General features: G+C 44.1%; 1 protein-coding gene across 4 annotated transcripts in view; it reads left to right on the forward strand.

Annotated features, from left to right (window-relative positions):
- Window positions 1–1,815: 1,815 nt before the first annotated feature.
- The window catches only part of CSNK1A1 (casein kinase 1 alpha 1), a 55,520-nt gene continuing 34,210 nt past the window's right edge, over window positions 1,816–23,125 (forward strand). For all 4 annotated transcript variants that reach the window (XM_062188869.1, XM_062188871.1, XM_062188872.1 and 1 more), the window contains exons 1-2: window positions 1,816–2,392; window positions 3,107–3,213. In XM_062188869.1, the coding sequence (XP_062044853.1) occupies window positions 2,270–2,392; window positions 3,107–3,213 (230 nt within the window). In that variant the 5' untranslated portion in view covers window positions 1,816–2,269. The remainder of the gene's footprint in view (window positions 2,393–3,106; window positions 3,214–23,125) is intronic.

The raw sequence follows: 23,125 nt of genomic DNA on the forward strand, positions 1-23,125 counted from the left end.
AAATGCTGCTGCTTGAGATCCTGTATCCCATACTGGAGGGCCTGAGTTCAACTCCCCATTCATTTAAAAAAAAATTTGTTTTAGGAGCTGGCACTGTAGTGTAGTGGGTAAAGCCACTGCTTGCAGTGCCGGCATCCCATATGGGCGCCGGTTCAAGTCCTGGCTGCTCCACTTCCGATACAGCTCTGTGCCATGGCCTGGGAAAGCAGTAGAAGATGGACCAAGTCCTCGGGCCCTTGCACCCACATGGGAAGACCCAGAGGAAGCTCCTAGCTCTCAGCTTCGGATCGGCACATCTCCGGATATTGTGGCCAATTGAGGAATGAACCAGCGGATGGAAGACCTCTCTGTCCCTCTGCCTATCCTTCTTTCTCTGTAACTCTGGCTTTCAAATAAGTACATAAATCTTTTAAAATATATATATATATATTTTAATTTATTTGCAGGCAGTTACAGCGAGAGAGAGGAAGAGACAGAGAAAAGATTTTCCATCCACTGGTTTACTCCCCAGATGGTGGCAATAGCTAGGGATGCTCAAGTACTTTGGTACCTACCACTCATGTGGGACTACCTGCTCCTGGTTTCAGTCTGATCCAGCCCTGGCTGTTGCTTGCATTTAGGGAGTGAACCAACAGGATGGAAAATCTTGATATCTGTCATTCTCCTTTCAAATAAGTTATAAATAAACTTTTATGCAAAAATAAAAAACACACTTTTATAACTTGGGTTTCAGTCAGAAAATAGTATCAACCATGGGCTCTCTTGTGAGCATTATCACACTCAACCTTCCCAGATTAAATTTGGTAAATCCCAAAGAGGTCAAGACCTGCCTCTGCTGAATTTCTAGTTAAAAAATAAAAATAAAAACCATCTAAGACTGTAACCGTTGTCAATCTTATCTTGTTTTTTCTACCCTTTTTATTTGGGGTCAGTCCAAGCCTTCAACATGACAGACTGGCTCCTTCGTGTTTTTTGTTTTTTTTACTTTTGGTGAAAGGCACTAATACCAACTTGTACTATGTGCAGTGTTTTACGCTGTTGCAAGCTTTATTTCTGTTGATTTTATTTATCACCAATACTCAGCATGAAGCAGGTATTGGGTCTTACTCTTGAAAATTAAAACTGTCCGTGGGTAAACACGAAAAAAAACGGCGGGGAAAGTAATTTCTGCTTCTCCCTTCCCCCTCCCTGTACAGAGAGGGTCCAACACTCCGCAGAGCGAATTCCAATTAGGAGGAGGATCTGGCCCGGCTCTGCTACACCAGGAGCCCTGACAAGTCTCGCAAACGCAGCCCGCCTGGGGTGTCTTCCTCTTCCCCTCCACCAGAGGCGACAGCCTCTTTCGCAACACAATCCAGGCTGGAAAAGGCCGGTCCCGGGGAGTAGCCTGAAGAAAAGATAGAAGGTTAACAGCCGCCTCAAACAAAGAGCAAAAGTCAGTGCTCAGCCCCAGAGGAGGCCTGAGCCGTCCATCTGCCACGAAAATCGAAGGTGACGCTTCCCATGGTCTCAAGAAACCGGGCCGCGTAGCCTCACCGACACCAGGCGGTCGGAAGTTCCTCAACCGCAACAAGAGCGGACTTGCCGACGGCCGGAAGTGGAAGTGAGCCCGAGGGGTGGGCGGGGAAAGGGCAGGCCATGACACGCCTGCGCAGTCCGCAGGCGTCGCAGCGCTCATGCGCAGCTGGGCGGGGACGGAGTGACGCTCGCAGCGTGGGCCTAGACTCTCACGGATCCGGTTCCGCCCTCTCTCTCGCTGCCGACCCTTTGGGGCTAGCGCCTGAGATCCCTTTCCCAGAGTGCTCTGCGCTGTGAAGAAGCGGCTCCCGGGGACTGGGGGCATTTTGTGTTGGCTGAAGCCGGAGTAACAAGATGGCGGCGTCGGCGGAGTGACAGGGGTCCCTTCGGCCCGGAGCCGGCGGCACTGGTCGCAGCGGTATCGCCAGCCTAACTTCATCGCGCCCCTTCTCCAGCCCGCGACGTCAACGCGAAAGCGAGGCAGCGGCAGCCGCCCAGAAACAAGTGGCCCAGCCTCGTAACCGCGAGAACTGCCTCACAATCGGCGGCCTGGCAAAAAGAAACCTGACTGAGCGGCGGTGATCGGGTCCCCGTTGGCCGATTCTGGGCCCTGTAACGCCGGGAAAGGCCTCCGTTTCCGCTTCCTGCCGCCCTCCTCCGCAGCCTTGCCCCGTGGACGAGCCTCCGAGGCCTCCGTCGTCCCCTCTGAGGTGTCGGGGCTTTGCCCCAGCCTCCATCTTCGTTTCTCAGGATGGCGAGCAGCAGCGGCTCCAAGGCCGAATTCATTGTCGGAGGGAAATACAAACTGGTACGGAAGATCGGGTCTGGCTCCTTCGGGGACATTTATCTGGCGATCAACATCACCAACGGCGAGGTAATCTCTCGGGGTGGGGTTCGCGGTAGCGCTGCGCCTTGGCTCGCCCCCTCCTCAACCCCAGAAGTGCCCGGCCTCTTCCCCCACTCGCTCGCCCGCCCGCCCGCACGCACGCACTGGGGAGTCCGGAGGGAGCCAGTTTTCCTGGCTTAGGAGCCTCCCCCGCTCTCTTGCCCTAAAAGGAAAAGAACCCGATGGAAACGTTGAGTGAACCATTAAGTTTCCCAGCTTGTTAAAAATGTCCCTGGATCGAACTTTTTTTTTTTCTTCTTCTTTCCAGTAACATCATTTAAGATGGGAACGACAGAATCCTATTCCTGTTGTCCCATTTTTTTTTTCTTTTTCTTTTTTTGAATCGGTCCCCATGTTTTTCTAAATACTTTTCATATTCTACGGGGTTCTTGGGCCCCTTAGGGCCATTTCCTGTCTCCTGGTTCCTCCCGAGTCTTTCCTCACGTCCCGAGGTTGCTTCTTTTTCTTGCCTGTATCATTTTCCTGCACTTTAGAAGATGTGCGGGTTTCGTCACTACCCCCTGAAGAGGCCTTTGAGGCCGGTTGCCTCCCTTTGTAATTACAAAGAGAGCTTTCTCTTGCCAGCCTTTCACTTCCTCCTCGTCGTCGCGACTTGGAGCCTTGCTAATGCCCCCTCTCCTTTCCCAAGTGACATTGACTCCACGGGGATGTTGATGCCATCGTCCCTTCTTTCCCCTGCAGGAAGTGGCAGTGAAGCTAGAGTCGCAGAAGGCCAGGCATCCCCAGTTGCTGTACGAGAGCAAACTCTATAAGATTCTTCAAGGTGGGGTTGGCATCCCCCACATACGGTAAGACCCCGTTAGCACCCAGGCGATCCGCTGAGGGAAGTCGGAAGAGGGAAGTGGGGAGAGGCAGGTAAAGGGACTAGGAAGTCCGGGTCTTGGTGTTTGAGTTACCTGGGGTCCCTATAGCCGGTGGTTTCCTGTGAACCGTGTCACCTCAATCACAGTAAATGTGTTTGCCAGCTTAGTTTAAAATGTCATTTGCTCGCCCTCAGCTCGGTTTAGCGTCCGTCGTTCCCCCTCTGCGGGGCCTTCAGGTTTGCCGCGAGGTATGCGGTCGTCTTTGATCCCTCCGCGGAAGGGTTGGCGGCTGCTCGCGTTACGGCGGCACCTCTGATGTCCTTAGGTTTGACCAACGGAGTGGATTTGAAGGTGCTGAAGTGACCCAGCTCGGCCAGTTCGGGTTGCTATTGGAGCTGGCTTGGGAAATGGCTGCTCTTTTGTTGTGTTTTTGTTCCAACATGTCTTCCTCCTCCGCTTAGAAAATGGCGGAACGACATGACTCAACCCCATATTCCTGCCCTTTTCTCAGCTTGAGTTCACAAGTCATGCTTCTTTGATTCCGCTTTAGCAGCCCTGAGTGGATTAACCCTTTGAAAAGCCAAGAATAAAGCTACAGGAGGCGGTGGGGTTCAAGGAATGAGATGGCATAATGACAGTGTGTGTGTGCTATCTGCAGCAGATGCGGCACCAAATTGTTAAATTACACTTTGTAAAATCTTTTGTATTTCTCTTAAAGGTGCCAGTTATTGTTTCCTTCCTTGAATATTACTCTTCGGTACATTTCAGTCTGTATTAAATTTTTATGGGTAATAGCAAAGGCAGTTTGAGGAGCACCAACTATGTTGAAGTTTGCTCCACTCTAATCAGTTGTAGTAAGGAAGCTTAATCACTTAACCACGGTTTGATAAGTAATTTTGACCTGTTGAGTAGTTTTGTCAGTAAAACTTCACATCAGGGGAATCATGGACTTCCGTGGGATGGCTTTTGTGAATACAAATAGAAATGGTAATCAGAATAAATGTTGACCAGATGAAAATGACATTGTATTCTCTCTAATGATTAACATAACAAACTATAGTTTAGTCGCAATCGTTTTATGAGTAGCACTCCGAAATACTTGCAAAACGATCCAGAACAGTTGAAAATTAAATGAAATATTTACTGTGACAGTTTTTATTCAGATCGTGAACTAATAGCAGGATTATGTTAGTTCTGATGTGGAAGCTACCAAAATAGCAACTGTTTTTGTTTTTTGTTTTTTTGTGTGTGTGTGTAACAACTGTTTTTGAAAATAATTGTAATGCAGTCAGATACTTCTAGTGGTGAAATAGAGTGGTAAAATGTACTGTTTATAAGTGGTGTAGTTATTTGGAAAAAGTCCCGCATTTATGAGGCAAAGATGAATGTGAAATTTGAGATGATCCAGATTTGATATTTTTAAATGATTATAATTCCTTGGGAGAAGAGGCTGGGAAAATAAGATCCCTAGGCCCTACTAGTTTGCTTTCCCCATCACTATAGTTTTTCCTAGAATTTCATATATATGGAATCATCCACTATGAGGTCATTTGTGCCTGTCACCTTTCACTTAGCATAATACTTTTGAGTTTCAACTATGTTGGGAGATTTTATAAATTTTACAAAATCAGATTGCATCTAAAGTGTTTGAAATAATTTCCAAAAAGCATTTAAGAATGGCACTGATAGAGGCCAGTGAGGACAATGGGTAATATACTGAATAGGCACATAAATAAATGAAGTTAACTTGTGAGCAGAATAACAGTTGCCTATTATGAGATAGAGACTGCAGAGTTAATGGTAGTTTTAAGATTTATGTGGGTGGAAATGAAGAGATGAACCGGGCTTTCAAATTAAGGCTTCCTGGGAGTTTAGATGGGATTTCAGGATCTGGCTCCCAGAAGAAACCTTGGTGAACTGCTGTGGAGGGTGACTGCAGTCTTTAAGCAGCTTGTAGTAGTGGGGGGCAAGGGTGTGGGTAAATCTCTGTTAGTAATGATAGGGTCAGGTACACAGAGACAAAGGTGGTTTATTTGTTTTAAGGTGGAGTATGACAGGTTTCTCCACTAAAGTAGAAAGGTTAAAATTTACATAAACCTTCTCTGGGCAGCAGTATTGTTCCATCCTCCAAGCTTAATTCCCCACTAATTCTGTGTCACCTGTACACAATATACTTGGTAAATATTAAGTTGACTGGGTAGTTTTATCCAGATTAAATAAGGTAGTCTGTTTTACCCATTACTATAGAAGTATTGACATTAATTTTTTTAAAATTTGGATTTTTGCCACAGTTTTTCGCAGTATGCACACTTCCTTTCCACCTCACCTCTCTATCCCCCATATTTTTTGTTTATAGGATTTTTTTTTAATATCCCTTGAGATATCCTAAAATAAGTGCTGAAAATTACATGGCCTACAAAGCTGCCCTTCCTAATATAAAGTCTTTTCTGTATAATTTGAGGGACCTGTTGTTCAGCAATTAGCATGCGGTGTAAAGAGCAAGGATCACAGAATTACACTATCTCTTGGTATTTTTAAGAAGCTGTCCTTGAACCTTGTAAATTGACATTGGGAGTTCACTTAAAATTACCGTGTTTCTGTTAGAACTCTCCTTTTCGTTGTGCCATTCTGAATTGAATTAACATGCCTTCTAAGGAAACGATTCTGATAAAGAGAAAAAAGTGCTTAAGCAGACAGTTAGATGTTGGAACCTGAGCTCTAGATTTACCATGGGATATTGACTGTGTTCTTTAGGATCAGTTAATCTGTTAACCTTTGTGGGCTTACTGAGCTTTATGATATGTAAAATGAAAAAGAAGATTTTACTAAGCTACTTTCTAATTTTGCTGGAGGGAAAGAATGCTGAAGAAAGATTTAGGATTCTCCACCCTTCTGCTGGAAAGCTACTCATTTTCATTTGCTTTTGCGTACTGAACTTTTGGGGTGGAAGTGTCCTTTTAATAATAAAGATGTTGACCTAGTTGACTGCAGACCTTTCAGGTCAGGAGTTTTAGGATTATTTTAATATTTTAATATTATCCAGAGGATAATAGCTGAAAAGCATTTAGTTAGAGTTGGGTCTGGAGCTTTTCTTTGCATGTTAATTTTAGGAATGAGAAACCACACAACTTAAAATGTCATCTGCTCAGGTAAAACGTTGATTGACCATTTAGAAAGAATGAAATATTAGAAAATACTTCTTTAGGAAAATTGGGGGGGGACTGTTGCTGCCTTGTGTTTCTTAAACATTTTTGACCCACTTTTATGAATGTCAAATGTTCTAGAAGATAGTTACATGGTACTCATTAATCCTTTGTCTTCACTGTTAAAAAGTTTAAATTTTAATCTTGTCTTTGGCGCTAAGCCTATATCCTGTGAATAAGATTGTAATACTATTATCAGAGAACAAAAATGACAGCTGCACTAGCTGCCTCTTCATTGAGACATGTTACAGATGACTAAGATGCATGATGAGAGATGTGATTCTTAACTGAAAAGTAACTATTCCCAGTATAAAAGAAGTGCTTTGTGGCCGGCGCCATGGCTCAACAGGCTAATCCTCCGCCTTGCGGCGCTGGCACACTGGGTTCTAGTCCCGGTTGGGGTGCCGGATTCTATCCAGGTTGCTCCTCTTCCAGGCCAGCTCTCTGCTATGGCCCAGGAAGGCAGTGGAGGATGGCCCAAGTCCTTGGGCTCTGCACCCCATGGGAGACCAGGAGAAGCACCTGGCTCCTGGCTTCGGGTTGGCGCATCGCAGCAGCCATTGGAGGGTGAACCAACGGCAAAAAGGAAGACACCTCTCTCTCTGTCTCTCTCCCTCTCTCTCACTATCCATTCTGCCTGTCCAAAAAAAAAAAAAAAAAAAAAAGAAGTGCTTTGTGTTAAATTGGCTTAAAGAATAATGTAATGATGTTGAGTAGCCCAACTCTTCCTCATCCAAATTAGACTTTTGAGTACCTAGGAGTTACTAGCCTTCCCACTCCCAGTTCTCTTGAGAGCCCTTATCACCTTTATGTCAAGGTCAAATGATGCCTGCTGGTAATACTCCACACCTTTCCATTCCATATTCAAGAGCTATACTTTGCTCCTTCACTTTTTGACATTTGGCTTCATACAAGAAAGCTGAGAAGCTTTTAAATGTACCTAACCCATTAATTTGCTTTTAAGTAGATGCTTATAATTGACCATATTCTCCCTTTTGAATCCATGGGTTGCCCGATAATCACTTCTTTTGGAAATTATTAGTTTGTAACTTGGAGTAAATATTTGTGAGTACGTGCAAAATGGGTTTTCCTTTTTGACTTTCTTCATTTTTATTTATTTCAGAATGTATTTAAGTTGTACCTAAAGTATAAGTGAGGTTTGCTTGGAGTCTGTTGATGTTTAGTAAGGAATTTTACTGTCAAGAATTCTCTAAACAGAAAATAAGAATTGAAGACAAATGTTATAAATTGAATTTTTTAAAATCAGTTGTTGAGTTTAACCGAAGTTTTTCTGAGGTTATATGAATACCTTCATAGTTTTCAATGAATGCATAGTTAAAAGGGATTTTGTTAGCTTTTCTTCCCAATACAATCTTAGATGGTTCTTAATTCTGTAGCAGTAGGATTAACATGGACTAATGATTGTTTTAATGGGATTTTGTTAAACTGAGGTGAAATTTACTTAAAAGGAAATACAGTTTTTTAATTTTTTTAATATTTATTTGATTGAAAGAGAGAGAGGCAGATTTTCCATCTGCTGGTTCACTCCCTCAGTGACTGCAACTGCTGGAGTTGGGCCCATCCAAAGCCAAGAGTTTCTTCCATGTCTCCCACATGAGTGGCAGAGGCCCTTGGGCCATCTTCTGCTGCTTTCCCAGGCACTTAGCAGGGAGCTGGATTGGAAGTGGAGCACCTGGGACTGAACCACCAGTCATGAGATGCCAGCGTAATAGTGGGTAGCTTAAGACACTGCATCAGAACACTGGGTCCCTACATTTTCTTTTTACACACACACACACACACACTGCTAATCACTGGTAAGCTACATTATGTGACACCATAAGCTTCCTCTAGTGTTTTGGATTATAGTTTCATGCTTTCTTTTGGGTTGACATTGACTTGATTATATGCAGAGTGATAGGTTAGTAGTCTGTTTTACTGTTAGGAACACTATAAGATTTATCTGACAAAACAACTAGGTGGTAGTGGTGAACACTCTGTGGTTATTTATATTTCTGCTTTATTCTTTTTTTTTTTTTTTAAGATTTATTTATTTATTTGAAAGTCAGAGTTACACAAATAAGGAGAGAGAGAGGTCTTCCATCTGCTGGTCCACTCCCCAATTGGCCGCAGCGGCCAGAACTGCGCCAATCTGAGGCCAGGAGCTTCTTCCGGGTCTCCCACATGGGTGCAGGGGCCCAAGGACTTGGGCCGTCTTCTACTGCTTCCCAGGCCATAGCAAAGAGCTGGATCGGAAGTGGAGCAGCCGGGACTCGAACCAGCGCCCATAAGGGACACTGGCACTGCAGGCAGTGGGTTAACACCCTGGTGGCCTGAAGTGCCAGCATCCCCTATGGGCACCTGGCTCCTGACTTCAGATTGGCACAGCTCGGGCCGTTGCAGCCAATTGGGGAGTGAGCAATCGGATGAAAGACCTCTCTATATCTCTTTTCCTCTTCTCTCTGTTACGTAACTCTTTCAAATAAAAATAAATAAATCTTTAAAAAGAAAGAAAGAGAGTACTGGGGGACAGTGGCACAGCAGGTTAAAGCCCCTGCCTGCAGCACCAGCATCTCTTATGGGCGCTGGTTCGAGTCCCTGCTACTCCACTTCCAATCCAGCTCTCTGCTATGGCCTGGGAAAGCAGTAGAAGATGGCCCAGTCCTTGGGCCCTTGCACCAGCATGGGAGACCTGGAAGAAGTTCCTGGCTACTGACTTCGAATCAGCTCAGCAGTTGTTTGGGGAGTGAACCAGTAGATGGAAGACACCCCCCCACACACACACTTTGTTTTACCTCTCTCTGTAACTTTGTATTTCAAATAAATAAAATCTTAAAGAAAAAGAAGGCTCAATAGGCTAATCCTCTGCCTGCTGTGCCAGCACAACAGGCACAACAGTTCTAGTCCTGGTCGGGGTGCCGGATTCTGTCCCAGTTGCCCCTCTTCCAGGTCAGCTCTCTGCTATGGCCTGGGAGTGCAGTGGAGGATGGCCCAAGTTCTTGGGCAATGCTCCCCATGGGAGGCCAGGAGAAAAGAAAAGAAAAAGAATTAGAATACTGCCTTTCTGTAGTCTGAATGCAATAGGGTTGTGTTGTGGCCACTTTAAATAGGGACTTGGAAAGTGTGCAAAAAGGTTTAGCTGAGGAGAGTACATTCTGATCCTCAAAACAAAAGGAAATGAGGAAAACATGGTTGGGATTCCTTGTTTGGCGTTCTGTGTATTGTATCATATAGATGTGAACCTAGAATGGATTCTGTAATTTGTGATACCAGTTTTCATTTATAAATGGGATTTTGTAAGATTGTGAAGTTGCAAAAGTTTTTTAAATGCATCATGTGTATTGATAAGATCAGTAGGTTGAAAGAGGAGTCTTCTGTTTTCTACAGTAACTTGTTCTAACTTTAAGATATAATCCCTTTTTATTCTAACATTGATAAATATTAATGAAATAGGGACTGTTTGATTGAATTTGATGCAGTTAAACTTTTTTTTCTCAACATGCAAGAAAAAGGTTGGCATTGCACATGGGCTCATTCGTTACAACAATCCTGTAAGAGCCTAGAGCACACAGTTAATGTATAATTTGACTAGATTTTAATGCCTCTTTCATCTGTGCCATGGTTCCTAAATTTTGCAGCACATTAGATTCACAAGAAACTCTTTAAAAAATGACACTGACTTCTACTAAACTTTTAATTTAATTGATTTGAGGTATGACCTGGATATCCTAGTTTTTTAAGAACATCCTTTATCCAAAATGCTTTGGACCCAGAAGTGTTTCAGGTTTCCGAGGTTTTTTTTTTTTTTTTGATTCTGGAATAATTGTGTAGACTTTAAAGTTGGTCATTCCCTAATCCAAAAATCTGGAAGTCTCCAAAATCCAAACTTCAGTGTCATATTGGTGTTTAAAAGTTTGAGATTTTGGATTTTAGATTACATGTTTGTATATGTCTGGTGGTCTAGAAGCTGCTCTGAGTACTTACTGTTAAATTTCCCCATATTGCCAAACCATTCTGCCCTTGTGATGGTATTTATAGAGAGGGAAGTATGAGATCAGATTTATTAGTTTATTTACTTGAAAGGCAGAAAGGCACAGACAGATCTTCCATTCACTAGTTCTCAGATGTCAGCAACAGCCAGGTCTGGGCCAGAGCAAAGCCAGGAGCCAAGAACTCAGTCTGGGTATCCCACGTGGGTAGCTGGGACCCAAGTAATTTTTTTTTTTTTTTAAAGATTTGTTTATTTAGGCCGGCACCGTGGCTTAACAGGCTAATCCTCCGCCTTGCGGCGCCGGCACACTGGGTTCTACCCCCGGTTGGGGCGCCAGATTCTATCCCGGTTGCCCCTCTTCCAGGCCAGCTCTCTGCTATGGCCCGGGAAGGCAGTGGAGGATGGCCCAAGTGCTTGGGCCCTGCATCCGCATGGGAGACCAGGAGAAGCACTTGGCTCCTGGCTTCGGATCAGCGAGATGCGCCGGCTGCAGTGGCCATTGGAGGGTGAACCAACGGCCAAAAGGAAGACCTTTCTCTCTGTCTCTCTCTCACTGTCCACTCTGCCTGTCCCAAAAAAAAAAAAAAATTGTTTATTTATATGAAAAGCAGAGATACAGAGAGGCAGAGAGAGACAAAGAGGTCTTCCATCCACTGGTTCACTCCCCAGATGGCTGCAACAGCTGGAGCTGTGCTATCTGAAGCCAGGAGCCAGGAGCTTCCTCTGGGTCTCCCATGGGGGTGCAGTAGCCCAAGGTCTTGGGCCATCTTCCACTGTTTTCCCAGGCCGTAGCAGAGAGCTGGATCAGAAGTGGAGCAGCCAGGACATGAACTGGCGCCCATAAGGGATGCCAGCACTGCTGGTGGCAGGCTTACCGGCTATACCACAGCACCGGCCCCGGACCCAAGTAATTGAGCTGTCACTTGCTGCCTTCCAGCATGCCAGAACTTGAACCCAAGCACTCTGATACAGGATGCAGGTTTCCCAAGCAGTATCTTAATTATTGTACTAAATGCCTACATCTGAAATCTGATTTAAAAGCAACTTTGTTGGGAAATAATAGTGTGAATGTTCTGTAGATTTTTCTTGTTTCAAATTTTTCAGGTCTTTAGCTATGGTAGAAGTATTTTTACGCTGTTCTTACCAATTTTAAGATGCTGGACACTTTTCATTGAGCAGACAAAAATGTTGTGATGCTTAACATTCTTTCTGAGCATTTGGCATATAATAGTTGTAAATTCGTCTCCTGAAAATTAGAAAAGATGTCTGATTCTCAAGCAGATACGAATGCTTAGTTAACATCAAGGAGGTGGTATACTGATTGGTCCTCAAGTAGTACCTTGAAGAATTTCAAGATGCTTTCAATTGTCAGGTCACTGGGATCCCATTAAGTTTATTTATGTAGATCCTGCTAAGTCAGTATTTCTCAAACCTCTATCATATGTAATTACCTACAGAGCTTTTTAAAAATGTAGGTTAACAGGGGCCATTGTTGTGGTGCAGCAGGTTAAGCTGCCACCTGCAGCACCATCATTTCATATTTGTTTGAGTCCCAGCTGCTCTTCTTCCTGTCCAGCTCCCTGCTGATGTGACTGGGAAAGCCGTAGAAAATCGCCCAAAATACTTGGGCCCCTGTCAACTCACCTGGGAGACCCAAGTGAAGTTCCTGGTTCCTGGCATCAGCTTGGCCCAGCCCTGGATATTGTAGCCATTTGGGGAGTGAACCAGCAGATGGAGGATCTCTTTCTCTTTGTCCTTCTTTGTGACTGCTTTTCAAATAAATTGATTAATAAATTTTTAAATACACCCCCCACAACGTAGGTTAACAAATAACCCAGGGTAATTTCTGCCAAAGGCCAGAGGACCATGCTTTGAGAAATTCTATGCAGAGGTTTTAACGCGCCATTATATGGAGCTGTTGGTGGTAGGGAATTTGGTGAGTGCTGTGGCTTTCATTGGAAATGTTGTTTGTGTTAGTACACAGAGTTTCTTAATTGTTGGGGTGATTGCTTTTTGTAATAAAAATAACAGGCCTTTTTTTCTGTAATGCTTTATAATTTCCCAAGTAGTAAGACATAGATTGTCATATAACCACTACTATACCTCTTAATAGGTAGATAGGATTATATTAAGAATCTTTGATCTGTAAGCAGAAACAACTTGGAGTCACAGAGCAAGAACATAATAAAGCCTGAACTAGAATTTTTGTTTCTGGATTGTTAGTCATGTATTTGTTCTGTATTACATATTCTTGTGTTGTCGACTCAGGCAGCTTCCCATTCTTAAACCCAACTGCTGGTGTACTGGGCCACTTTTTAGTTGTTCCCTGAAGGACTTCACTTTCATGAGTGTTGCATGGTTCTGTATTTTTTGTTCAGGTTTAAACAGAATTTACACGTAACTGTTTGTGTATTTATTCATGGTCTGTATCTTTTAGGTTGTATTTTCCTTTCTATTAGCTTATGTTGACTCTTCTATTTTCTCCTTTGCTATATCTTATATAATATTTCCATTTTATATTTGTTACTTTTTTTTTTTTTTTTTTTTTGACAGGCAGAGTGGATAGTGAGAGAGACAGAGAGATAGGTCTTCCTTTTTGCCGTTGGTTCACCCTCCAATGGCCGCTGCGGCCGGCGCATCGCGCTGATCTGAAGCCAGGAGCCAGGTGCTTCTCCTCCCATGGGGTGCAGGGCCCAAGGACTTGGGCCATTCTCCACTGCCTTCCCGGGCCATAGCAGAGAGCTGGCCTGGAAGAGGGGCAACCGGGATAGAACCCGGTGTGCCGGCGCCGGAAGGCGGAGGATTAGCCTGTTAAGTCACGGCGCCGGCCTCTATTTGTTACTTATATATCAGAAATTATATCAAGCTTTGGAATACTAATAGTTCATTGTTTTCTTTACTCCAGTAATTTGAGTGAGTTTTTTTCTGAATATATTTCAAATACCATAAAAATTTATATTTATTTGAAAAGCAGAGGGACAGAGAGCGGGAGAGACATCCACTGGTTCACTCCCCAAATGGCCACAACAATCAGGTTGGACCAGGCTGAAGCCAGGAACCAGAAACTCCATCTGTGTCTCCTATGTAGGTGGCAGGAGCCCAAGCACTTGGGCCATCTTCTGCTGCATCACAAATTCCGGCCCCCAGGTGATAAAGTGTAAAACCTATCCTCAAAGAAGCCGTGTGGTCTCTGAATAGTATACTGTGTGATATTTTATACGGATTATATTTGATTTCCATGATTTTTTTTTTTTAAAGACTTGTTTGTTTATTTGAAAGAGAGATCTTTCATCCATTGGTTCACTCCCCAGGTGACTGATTTCCATGACTTGCTTGTTCATTTTAATGTACATGTCATCTTTGTGTTTTTTTGAGGAGAGAAGATGAATCACTTACAGCTTGAGAATTTGAGGTTTAAATGAGAAAGTTAGGAAGGGGGCCCACTTCTGATATTTGAGAAATAGGGTAGGTAATTCTGTCTTGGAGATGTTAAATTTAAGGTGATAAGGTATTCCAAGTTTAACTGCCCTGTATTTAGCAGAAAATACAATAAAATACAATGTATGTTAGCAGAAAATACAATGCAGAAAAAGTGAATCTAGACCTAGGAATAAGGATTGAGCAGGATTAGCATACAAATGGCGAGCAGTCAGGATAATGGACTAAATAAAATTAAAGGAAGTAAGTTTTCAAGAGTAGGAAATGTATATCCTAGAGGTAGGGGGAAAAACAGAGTTAGATTCCATGCTTCCACTGTGCTATTACCACTTCCACAGTGCTCCTCTGCTGTCTGAAAAATGAGACTTAAAGGCTTTGAGGCTTGGCTGTAAAAGAGCCCACTAAACAGAAGGTGCTTAGTAACACAACTGTTGACTCAGTGGTACGTTCTGAAGATAGCCTAATGAGAAAACAAGCATATAAAATTAAAGGATAACTCACGGGGCCATTTTTAGAGGTCGTTATATGTATGAAACTTGTGCTCTTTGCAGGGGGGCAGGGTGGTAATGGGGAGGTTCTTAATTTTTATTTATTTTTGTAAGATTGGTTTATTTATTTGAAAGGTAGAGTTATAGAAAGAAAAGAGACAGAGATCTTCCATTCACTGGTTAACTCCCCAAATGGCTGCAATGGCCAGGGCTGGGCCATGCCGAAGCTAGTAGCCAAGAACAGCTTCTGGGTCTCCTATGTGGGTGCAGGGGCTCAAGGAATTGGGCCGCCTTCTGCTGCTTTTCCCAGGTGCATTAACAGGGAGCTGGATTGGAAGTGGAGCAGCGAGACTCAACTGGCACCTATGTGGGATTTCTGCACTGCACATGGTAGCCTAACAAGCTGCACCACAGCACTAGCCCCAAGGGGGGTCTTAATTTTTATAATAGAGAAGTGGCAGAAACTATAGAGGAGTGACTAGAACTAAAGGAATATTTAAGAAGTTAATATAGTAATCCATGCATCTTTATTTTTTAAAATTGAAGTGAATTTTCATACAGAAAGTAAGGTAGCATTTTGCAAATTTATCACTCAAAAGGGTATCTCTATTTGAGGAAACCAGCTTGTTATACTTTGAGAGATGAAATGTTACAGCTTGTACACCAAAATTAAAAAATTAAATTAAAAAAATGAAATGGTTACCAAGGTAATGCAGGTCAGGGGATCAAAGGTGAAGAGTCATGCATTATCAAAAAAAATCTAAAAGGATGGCTTTATCATGATCTCTCATTAGTGTTCCAACAGTGCCTCTGTTTTGGTAAACTTGAACATTTTGGCAGACATACAAGCAGCTTTTTTGGTAAAAAGGATTTTGTATGACTACTATTGCTGTTCCCACAATCATCTTCTATAGGTGACAGGTATTGAGAACACGTTAGGTGTGGCTTGTTTGGGGCAGCTATTTCCCCTCCACACGCCACATCCTTCTCCCCCTGATGACTGGGACCCCTCTTCATACCGCCTGCTGCTGCACATCCATCCTGGCCTCAGCATCTTTGTGTTTTGTTTTGTTTTGTTTTGTTTTGTTTTGTTTTAAGGGAAAGAGCTTATTGGGGGAAACTGACAGACTGGAGGGAAGGGGCGAAGAAGGAAAAGGAGAAGGAGAGCATAAGAGAGATCAGGAGATGGAGAGAAGGAGAGAGAGAAGAGAGGAGAGGAGAGAGAGAAGGAGAGTGTAAGACAGAGAAAGGAAAAAAAAGAGAAAGAGTTTGGGAGACAAGAGAGGAAGAGACACGTGTTCAGGAATAGGTCCTTTTAAAACTTCACGGGGGGGGGGGGGGTGGGCAGGAAAGTAGGAGCAGTGAATCCTATTAGGATGAGGGTGGAGCTTGACACCGGTGGTTAGGCCATGTGGTCACCTGGCTTCCAGCAGTGGCGACAGGGGCTAAAGCCTAGGATGGTGTCAGGGTGTAGATCGTGCCATAGATAAAACTGCGCCATTTTCCCAACATTCTCCTCTTTTGTTTTTAATAAAGCAGGAGCTGTATGGGATCACTTTAACCCCAAAAGTCCAAGAGGGGTAGAGGGAAGATGATCTGTCTTTAGAGCTACTTCCTACTGACACTGGGCGATGAGATACTCTTCACTGGCATGGGGCAATGTCTCAAGCCGCTGTCTTCTCGGTGGGGAGCCAAGTATATCCCTGTAGCAGCATTTGGTTGACTACCTGGTTGCTAAAGGCCTTGGTTCGTTCCATTATCATCTGCTGTAAACACTTAAACAGACACTGTAGTATAAGAGACAGGGTGAGAATAGCAACCAATGAGAGGATTTCATAGAGGAGAGAAAATGAGGGGGTGGTCTCTGGACCCTTGTGAGGATTGTTTGATGGACATGGCTTAAAGCTGATTCCAACCAAGACTGGGAGAAAGGCCACTCAACTTTTGCAAGTAGAGGGGTTTGTAGAGAAATTCTGAATAATCATACAACATTAAGTGCAGGAGAGGACCATCGATACACATGGGTCAGGAGTAGAGCCATTGATGTTAGAGTAGAGGCTATGACTATAAAGGAATCAGGCACCAGATGGGCTAGATAGGGTCTGGAACAAAAGGACAGGGTCATTATTAGAGGACCTAAGAAAGGTGCTATTTAAGCCACAACTAAGTGTTCTGATTGAGAGGCAAATAGAACCTGACAGATGGGGCTTGATGATAATCTGGTGGGTGGGGTACATCATAAGGGAGATGTGAACCTCCTTGGGAAGGCACGCTGTTGATTTCCATTACCTAGCTGGCCTGGGAGGAGAGCTGGCAGGTAAAGGCAGGTGGCATCTCTAACAGGAAATTTACAGTTCTCCCTGCAATGTTACTGACTCTACTTGGCTGTCCCCTCGGCAGCAGTGGTCACCTTGGAAGCTGGGCCCAGTGAAGAGCTTTTCAGGTTGGCACCAGCAAGGTCTGTGGCTCTAACCTGAAGTCCTTCGACTCCAGGGCAGTTCCATTTCCAGCGTTCCAGCTCTTGGCTGGCAGAGCTGCAGGGCTTTTCATAAGCTGACTTCTGCTGAAGCCCAGGCTTTCCACATCAAAAGCCACTGCAGTGGACTGGCCTGCTGGGTCTCCTTGATGGCAAATCACTGTACGGAGCAGCCTATAATAGGCCTGCCACCTTATCTTTACATGCTTTCTTTTCCTCCTGGTTTTTGTTAAAGCAGAGCAGAGAGTGCAAGTCAAGGGGGTGCTCAGGTCCCATCTCTAATCTTTGGTGGCCTAAGAAGTCTGCATCAGAACATGAAGACATGTTCTGATAGTGGTAGTGGTTTTTCTGAGGTAGACGATGTCAGGCATCTTTCAAAACTTACTCCAAATGCTAACTTTTTTAAGAAACCTTTTTTATTTATTTTTTATTTATTTTTTATTTTATTTTTGACAGGCAGAGTGGACAGTAGAGGGAGACAGAGAGAAAGGTCTTCTTTGCCATTGGTTCACCCTCCAATGGCCGCCGCGGTAGGCGCGCTGCGGCCGGCGCACCGCGCTGTTTCGATGGCAGGAGCCAGGTTCTTCTCTTGGTCTCCCATGCGGGTGCAGGGCCCAAGCACTTGGGCCATCCTCCACTGCACTCCCTGGCCACAGCAGAGAGCTGGCCTGGAAGAGGGGCAACCGGGACAGGATCGGTGCCCCGACCGGGACTAGAACCCTGTGTGCCGGCGCTGCAAGGCGGAGGATTAGCAAGTGTACAGAGTTGTATTGCCATTGCTCTAAAATAATACCTTAATACAATTTTAGGATATTTTTATTCCACAAAAAAAACCTGAAATCCATTAGCAGTTGGCCCTATGCAACCACTGATACATATGCCTATTAGAATAAGATTCAAGGCTGGCGCCGCAGCTCACTTGGCTAATCCTCCGCCTGCGGTGCCAGCACCCCGGGTTCTAGTACCGGTTGGGGTGCTGGTTTCTGTCCTGGTTGCTCCACTTCTAGTCCAGCTCTCTGCTGTGGCCTGGGAAGGCAGTGGAGGATGGCCCAAGTGCTTGCCTGCACCCACATGGGAGACCAGGAGGAAGCGCCTGGCTCCTGGCTTTTGATCGTCGCAGCGTGCCGGCTGTAGCAGCCATTTGGGGAGTGAACCAATGGAAGGAAGACCTTTCTCTTTCTCTCTCTCTCTCTCTCTCTCTCTTTTTCTCACTGTCCAACTCTGCTTGCCAAAAAAAAAAAAAAGGATTTGATCAAATTGTTGTGTTTTTTTAAATTTATTCATTTGACAGAGTTAGAGAGAGACAGAGAAAAAGGTCTTCCTTCCATTGGTTCACTCCCCAAATGGCCGCCAGGAGCCAGGTGCTTCTTCCTGGTCTCCCATGCGGGTTCAGGGGCCCAAGCACTTGGGCCATCCTCCACTGCGCTCCTGGGCCACAGCAGAGAGCTGGACTGGAAGAGGAGCAACTGGGACTAGAACCCAGCGCCCATATGGGATGCCGGCGCCGCAGGTGGAGGATTAACCAAGTGAGCCACGGTGCCGGCCCCCTGATCAGTTGTATTGCCATTGCTCTAAAATAATACCTTAATACAATTTTAGGATATTTTTATTCCAGAAAAAAAAATTGAAATCCATTAGCAGTTGGTCCTATGCAACCACTGATACGTATGCCTATTAGAATAAGATTTGAGGCTGGCGCCGCAGCTCACTTGGCTAATCCTCCGCCTGCGGCGCCAGCACCCTGGGTTCTAGTCCCAGTTGGGCGCTGGATTCTGTCCCAGTTGCTCCTCTTCCAGTCCAGCTCTCTGCTGTGGCTTTTGTAATGAGTATTGTACACTCACTTTTTGTTTCCCAGTAGAGAAGTATATTTGCATATATGTTTCTTGCTAATGCTCTTGAAAAAGGGCTAGCAGATAATGACCCAGCTACTTGGGTTCCTGCCATCCTGGATGGAGTTCTAGGTTCCTGGCTTCTGCCTGGCCTGTCTGTTGCTATTGCAGGCATTTGGGGAGTATATCAGTAAAAGAGTATGCCTTTCACTGTCTCTCTCTTCAAAAAGAATAAAGAGAACATAAATATTACTGTATCTGAAAATAAATTTTTTGTTTGTTACTCATATTTATTTGGAAGGAGAGACTCAGGGAGAGAACGAGATCTTCCATCTGCTGGGTCACTCCCAAAAGCCCAACGCAGCCACAACTAGGCTAGGCTGAAGCTAGCAATCAGGAATTGCATCTGGGTCTCCCACATGGGTAGCAGGGACCCTTATCTGCCTCCAGGCACATTAGTAGGATCAGAAGCAGAGGTAGAGGTGGGACTGAATCCCAGGCACAATAATATGGGATTTGGCGTTAACCTGCTGTACCACAATGCCCTCTCTCGGGATTTTTTTTTTTTTTTTAAGATTTATTTATTTGAGAGGCAAAGAGAGAGAGAGGTCCTCCATCTGCTGGTTGACTTCCCAAATGGCTGCAATGGCCAGAGCTGAGCCGATCTGAAGCCAGGTTTCTTCCAGGTCTTCTACGGGGATACAGGGGCCTAAGCACTTGAGGCCATCTTCTGCTTTCCCAGGCCATGGCAGAGAGCTGGATAGGAAATGGAGCAGCTGGGACCTATGTAGGATGTCCCCACTGCAGGCAGTGGCTTACTTACTACACCTCAGCGCCAGCCCAGAATTTTTTTTTTTATGTAGTTGTATGGGGCCTGTGCTGTGGCATGGAGGGGTAAAGCTGCCACCTGCAGTGCTAACATCCCATATGGGCGCTGGTTCGAGTTCTGGCTGCTCCACTTCCAATCCAGCTCTCTGCTATGGCCTGGGAAAGCAGTAGAAGATGGCCCAAGTCTTTGGCCTCTGTACCCGCTTAGGAGACCTGAAAGAAACTCTTGGTTCCTGGCTTCGGATCAGCGCAGCTCCGGCCGTTGCCACCACTTGGGGAGTGAACCAGTGGATGACAGACACCTCTGTCTCTCTCTTTCCTCTCTCTCTTTCTGCCTCTCCTCTCTCTGTGTAACTCTTTCAGATAAATAAATCTTTAAAGTAGTCATATGGTAGCAGTAGCTGAATTCACTGTCCGTGATTTCCTTTATAATGCTGTGTGTTTTATTTTATGCATTTAAGACATTATTCTAAGAAGGGTTATATAGGCTTCAATAGACTTACCAGAAGGAAGATCTGTGGTACCAGAAAGATTTAAGTTTTAGTGTACAATGAGTTATTCCAACTCCCCTCCTCTTACTTACCCCCACATTAAACTTGTTTTGACAGTTTCTTGATCATTGTGACTAAATATGTTTGATGCAGGATTGATTTCTCTGGTATTTATTTTCTTTTTCCTTCCTAATCCTGTTACATTTTAAATTACTTGCATGCTTGTTAGTGCCCTCCCTAGGGTTATAAGATTATTAAGGCAGGGGTAGGGATGGAATCATCCAGTTAGAAGAGGTTGAGCAACTCTGGGAAAAGTTCAGTATTATAAAAGATTGGGTTATTATCTAAAATGTTTTGAAATCTTCATATTTTCAGAATTATTTGGGTAGCCATACTCACTTCTAAAACTATGACTCTGTTTTCAGTTCATGCCTAATCAATTGTCAGAATGGAAAAAAAAATCAGTCTTATCTTTGTATTTATGGTTCTAGTTACTTATACTCTACAGTGTTCTTTCTGTTAAACGTGATTCTCCAGTTTCCTCTAGCAATCAATTAGCAGCATTGCATGTCCTTCTCTAGTAAGGATGCTCTGGATCCCAAATCATTTCAAAGATGTTTTTGTAAGTTATAAATCTGCTGTTTTCCTTAAACCAGTTGCATTAACCTAATCCAGAGGATTGTAAGTAGAAATTTTGTTACTTGCTTTTTAAATTTTGAATTGTCTTTAACCAAGGTCACAAGAGGGAAGAAGGTAGGTTGATGCTCTTAAAATTTTTTGGTGGCAGAAGAATTTAAGTTTAGATCATTAAATTCCAGGTATCTTGCATTCAAAGTAAAATGAAGGCCACAAATTGAAGGAGTAGATGTAGGCAAGGGAGCCTAAGGAGAATGAGTCACAAAACTTTGTGAAGAATTAATAGAAAAATCACAAAGAACTAATTCACAGTCTGGTATCTAATTATCTTCAGAAGGGCTAAAGAGTTACGAATCAAAATGGAGTTGGACCTGTCTTGCGTTTTTGGTTTTGTTTCCATGATGAGTGCCATTAATGACATGGAGGTTAGTAGGTAGCCTGATAGTTAAGTTAAAGGTCACAGTGTCTGATATCCAAGTTCATACATTGCTGCAGCTTCTAGAAGTAGTTAATGAATGTAGTATCAGAAAGATTGGTGACTTTTGAGGCTCAGATGCTTAAATTGAGAAGAGAGAAATTACACTGTAGTTAAGGGTACTCTGCTGTTGAAATATTGATTGTAGCAGATAGAACGATGTACCATTCTCTTTTTTTCCTTCTTTCTTTTTTTTTTTTTTTAGTGATTTTATTTACCTGAGAGTAAAAGTTCCCATCCTTCTATTGGTTAACTCCCAGAATGCTCACAGTGGGTAAGATTGGAAGCCAGGAGCCAGAAACTCATTCTTTAGGTCTCCACATGGATGACAAGAACCAGTTACTTAGGATCACTGCTGTTTCCCATAGTCTGCATTTGCAGGACGCTGGCATCAGGAATGAGAGCTGGGAGTTAAAACTGAGGAACTATGCTGTGGAATGCAGGCGCTCTAACCTGCATAATATAACACCTTCTACTTGATCCTCATATCATCACTCTTCCCCTCCCTCATTTCCAAACTTCATACGATGCCAAGGCTAGTACTAAAATATTTAATTATGTCACAGCTGTAAACTCTACTATTAGTTCTCCCCAGTTATTTACAGAATATAAAGCTCTGTAGCTTTGCATCCAAGAGTTTATAGTATAACCTCAAACTAACACCTGATTCATTCTTCTGTGGGGGCCCATGATCCAAAATGGTGTGTTTGCCCCTGCCTAGTATATCCTTTTCTGTCTTCCCTATCAAAGTATTATCTATCCTTCACGTTCTCACTAGCAATAGACATTTTTCACAATCTCTCTTTAAACAAATTTAGTTTCCCTTGATCTTTTGTCTGAATTCATTTAGCAATTTTGTTAGCTTCATTGATCTCTGCCTGTGTCAACTTGGAATTGCGCTTTTAGTATATTTGTTAATTTTTGAACTAGATTTTGTTTGAATATGGTTTTATGTCATCGTGAGGTCTTGAGGTACTTTTTAAAGATTTTATTTATTTATTTGGGAGGCAGAGTTACAAACAGAGAGAGGGAGAGGGAGACACAGAGATCTTCCATTCGCTGGTTTTCTCCCAAAATGGCTGCAATGGCCAAAGCTGGGGCAATCTGAAGCCAGGAGCCAGGAGCTTCTTCCAGGTCTCTCACGTGGGTCTAGGGGCCTAAGCACTTGGACCATCTTCCACTGCTTTCACAGGCCGTTAGCAGAGAGCTGAATCGGAAGTGGAGCAGCTGGGACTCATACAAGCGCTGAGTTGCATTTTTATCTCAATTTTTTTTTACTTTCATCATTAAATTAATCGAGTTTTCTGGATGTTTTCACACTATTGGGAAGAATAAGGTACAAATGAAACTGGAGAATTTTTTAAAAGTCTTTTAGGGGAGGCCTGTGCAGTAGGTTAATCCTCCGCCTGCGACGCCGGCATCCCATGTGGCCACCGGTTCTAGTCCTAGCTGCCTCTCTTCTAATCCAGCTCTCTGCTATGGCCTGAAAAAGCAGTACAAGATGGCCCAAGTGCTTGGGCCCCTGCACCCATATTGGAGACCTGTCAGAAGCTCCTGGCTCCTGGCTTTGGGTCGGCACAGCTCTGGCCATTGTGGCCATCTGGGGAGTGAATCAACGGAAGGAAGACCTTTCTGTCTCTCCTCTCACTGTCTATAACTCTACCTCTCAAATAAATAAATAAAATCTTAAAAAAAAAAAAAGTCTTTTAGGAATATCTGCATTCTGCCCATCACTTTACCACAGTGTATTTTATTGCAATACATCTTGTATTTAACATAAAGAAATGTCTAAATCTGGCCAGTGCCGTGGCTCACTTGGTTAATCCTCCACCTGCGGCGCCAGCATCCCATGTGGGCGCCGGATCCTAGTCCCAGTTGCTCCTCTTCCAGTCCAGCTCTCTGCTGTGGCCCAGGAGGGCAGTGGAGGATGGCCCAAGTGCTTGGGTCCCTGCACTCGCATGGGAATCCAGGAAGAAGCACCTGGCTCCTGGCTTCGGATCGGCACAGCACTGGCCGTGGTGGCCATTTGGGAAGTGAACCAA

This window comes from Lepus europaeus, chromosome 4 (genome assembly GCF_033115175.1).
Source record: "Lepus europaeus isolate LE1 chromosome 4, mLepTim1.pri, whole genome shotgun sequence".
Lineage (NCBI taxonomy): Eukaryota > Metazoa > Chordata > Mammalia > Lagomorpha > Leporidae > Lepus > Lepus europaeus.